Source organism: Rutilus rutilus, assembly GCF_951802725.1.
Source record: "Rutilus rutilus genome assembly, chromosome: 18".
NCBI lineage: Eukaryota > Metazoa > Chordata > Actinopteri > Cypriniformes > Leuciscidae > Rutilus > Rutilus rutilus.
Window position 1 is genome coordinate 33,828,401 of NC_140231.1, and position 2,500 is coordinate 33,830,900.

Genomic DNA, 2,500 nt, shown 5'->3' on the forward strand with positions numbered 1-2,500 from the left:
TAAAGGTTAAGAGGTCCATCTATCACTGTTTTCCATGTTCGTAGAGTTAGTTTGTGGAGTAAATATATAGGCTATAATCTGTGTGTTTGCACAGACATTTAAAAAATGGCAGGTGCTGGTGTTTCGCGTGCGTTCGGCCAATCAGCGAACACTAATGTCACGGATAGTTCCTATAGCGCTGGTATAGACCGGCTCTGAAATAGGAGCTCAATTAGTTCCTCCAAAAGGAGTTCCTAGAACTAAAATCGTTCCTAGTTCCTGCGGTGCGAACACGCCAAAATCCGGGAACTATGAAAAGGTTCCTCCGGTGCGAAAGCCCCTTATAATACACTTTAATACCTCCAGGCAGCGGTCCTGCCATCTGCGCGCCAGCATCTCCAGTAGAGGAGGCCTGAATTTATCCAAACCCAGAAGGTCAGGAAGCATGACACAATGCATGGCGGCCAGCTGACTCCAACCTACACAAACACACAATCACACATAGAGTCAATCACAGCGATACACAACAGCCCAGCAGATCTGAAGCCCGGCCTGACAGGACCCTAGAAAAACATGAGCAACGTTTCATATTCATGATGAGCAACATCCAACACAGAATCACATATATCAGAAATATATGGAACAGCTTTCGGGAAAACTTCTGAGGAGAGAAACTTCAAAGAAATTACATTTCTTTGTGAAACAAGATCAACAAACTTACCTTTAGGAAAATATTCTAACAACTACTGTACACTCAGGCCATCGCTTTATAAAAACGGATTTAAATATAAGACAAATCTAGCCTGGATCTCTAAGAAGGGAAAGAAGTGCGAAGCAGAAACATTGATACAAAAATATAACTTGACATTTACCACCATGTATTTTTTAACCACCAGCTTGTGGAAAATTCTACATTTTACTTGCTACATATTTGGCTCTCTTTTGAATTAAAATTTCAATTACAATTGCTTTTTTGCTTAAAACACTTTACAATAACATCAGTTAATATATTAACTAACATGAACAATGTGTTTTACAGCATTTAATAATCTTTGTTTATGTTAATTATAATAGTATTGTTCATTATTTGTTCATGAACTATTGTTAACAGAGACTTTAAAAAAATATATATATAAGAGTAAATGCTGAAATTAACATTAACTAAGATTAATAAATGCTTTTGCAGTAAGTTCATGTTAACTAATGTAGTAAACTAATGTTAAACTTATTGTAATGATTTTCACCAGCGGTAAATTTTACATCCAAATGTATTTTTGTATGACTAAATTCTTTATAAAAAATAATGCATTGTGGGAACGGGTAATTTTCTATTTTCTATTTTTTTTTTTTTAAGAAATTGATTTTATATTTATTTTAAATATTTCTAAATATGTTTAAAATAAAATGTTCCAAATGCAGAATAGAATGAAACATCTCTGAAATAATATTAAAATAATATATATTTTGCTAACACTTTACAATAGGATTTAATTTGTAAACATTAAACTAACAAAAAACAATAAAGTTATTAACCTTAGATATTGTTGATTTTAACATTTACTAATAATAGTTGTATTTGTTAAGTGTGAACCAACAAGAACATGAACATTTTTATAACATTAACAAAAGTCAATAAATGCTTTACAAATATATTGATCATTGTTAATTTATGTTAGTTGATGTATTAGGTAATGTTAACAAATGAGACCTTATTGTAAACTATTATTTTGTTTAAATGTTTATAATTGTTTTTTATTTCTATATCTACAGTAAATACAGTACAGAAACAACTGCTTTAAGGATTTAATTCTTTCACTCGTAAAGATGTTTATTAAAACACTGAGGATCTGAAGATAAACGTGAGTGTGTGTGTGTGTGTGTGTGTGTGTATAAAGTAAGCATGCAGTCCAAGACATATACATTGACACAGACAGAAAAACAGACAGACAGAAAACGACTACAAGCAGGAGGTACAGTAGAATAGTGAACCTAGAGACAGAACGAATCCCACAAACACACACAGGCACTGAGCGCGAGGCGGACGGAAAGCAGAGGGAGAGAAAACGAGCGCGGCTAAAGAAAGAGAAAGAGAGAGAGAGAGATTGAGAGAGAGAGGCCTTTATTCAGAGAGAATACCTTCATTGAACGAGGGAGAGTGAGACACTCCTGAAGCAGAAGACGGAACAGCGGCGGCAGCTTGAAAAGAGAGGAAAAGATCCGTGAAACAAAAAGAAAGAAAGAAAATAAGAAAGAAAGAATAAGAAAGAAAGAAAGAAAGAAAGAAAGAAAGAAAGAAAGAAAGAAAGAAAGAAAGAAAGAAAGAAAGAAAGAAAGAAAGAAAGAAAGAAAGAAAGAAAGAAAGGCCTCCAGCAGTGTTAGAAGAGTAAAGCGGCTGTTATTAAATGAAAGTAAACTGAATACATCGGCACTGAACACTCACATGGACACAGGAAAAAAAAAATAGAAATTAAAAATGAGTAAGTAATTGGTTATTATGGTTATTAGTGTGACTATCACAAAA

At 33.6% G+C, this 2,500-nt stretch overlaps 1 protein-coding gene across 4 annotated transcripts in view; it reads right to left on the bottom strand.

The window, feature by feature from the left end:
* Window positions 1-2,500, bottom strand: part of wdr7 (WD repeat domain 7) — a 116,204-nt gene that overhangs the window by 71,164 nt on the left and 42,540 nt on the right. For 2 of the 4 annotated variants that reach the window (XM_084387186.1, XM_084387185.1), the window contains exons 18-19: window positions 2,116-2,175; window positions 340-458 (exon numbers count right to left, since the gene is read on the bottom strand). In XM_084387186.1, the coding sequence (XP_084243312.1) occupies window positions 340-458; window positions 2,116-2,175 (179 nt within the window). The remainder of the gene's footprint in view (window positions 1-339; window positions 459-2,115; window positions 2,176-2,500) is intronic. The other 2 variants (XM_084387188.1, XM_084387187.1) reach the window with 1 other exon arrangement.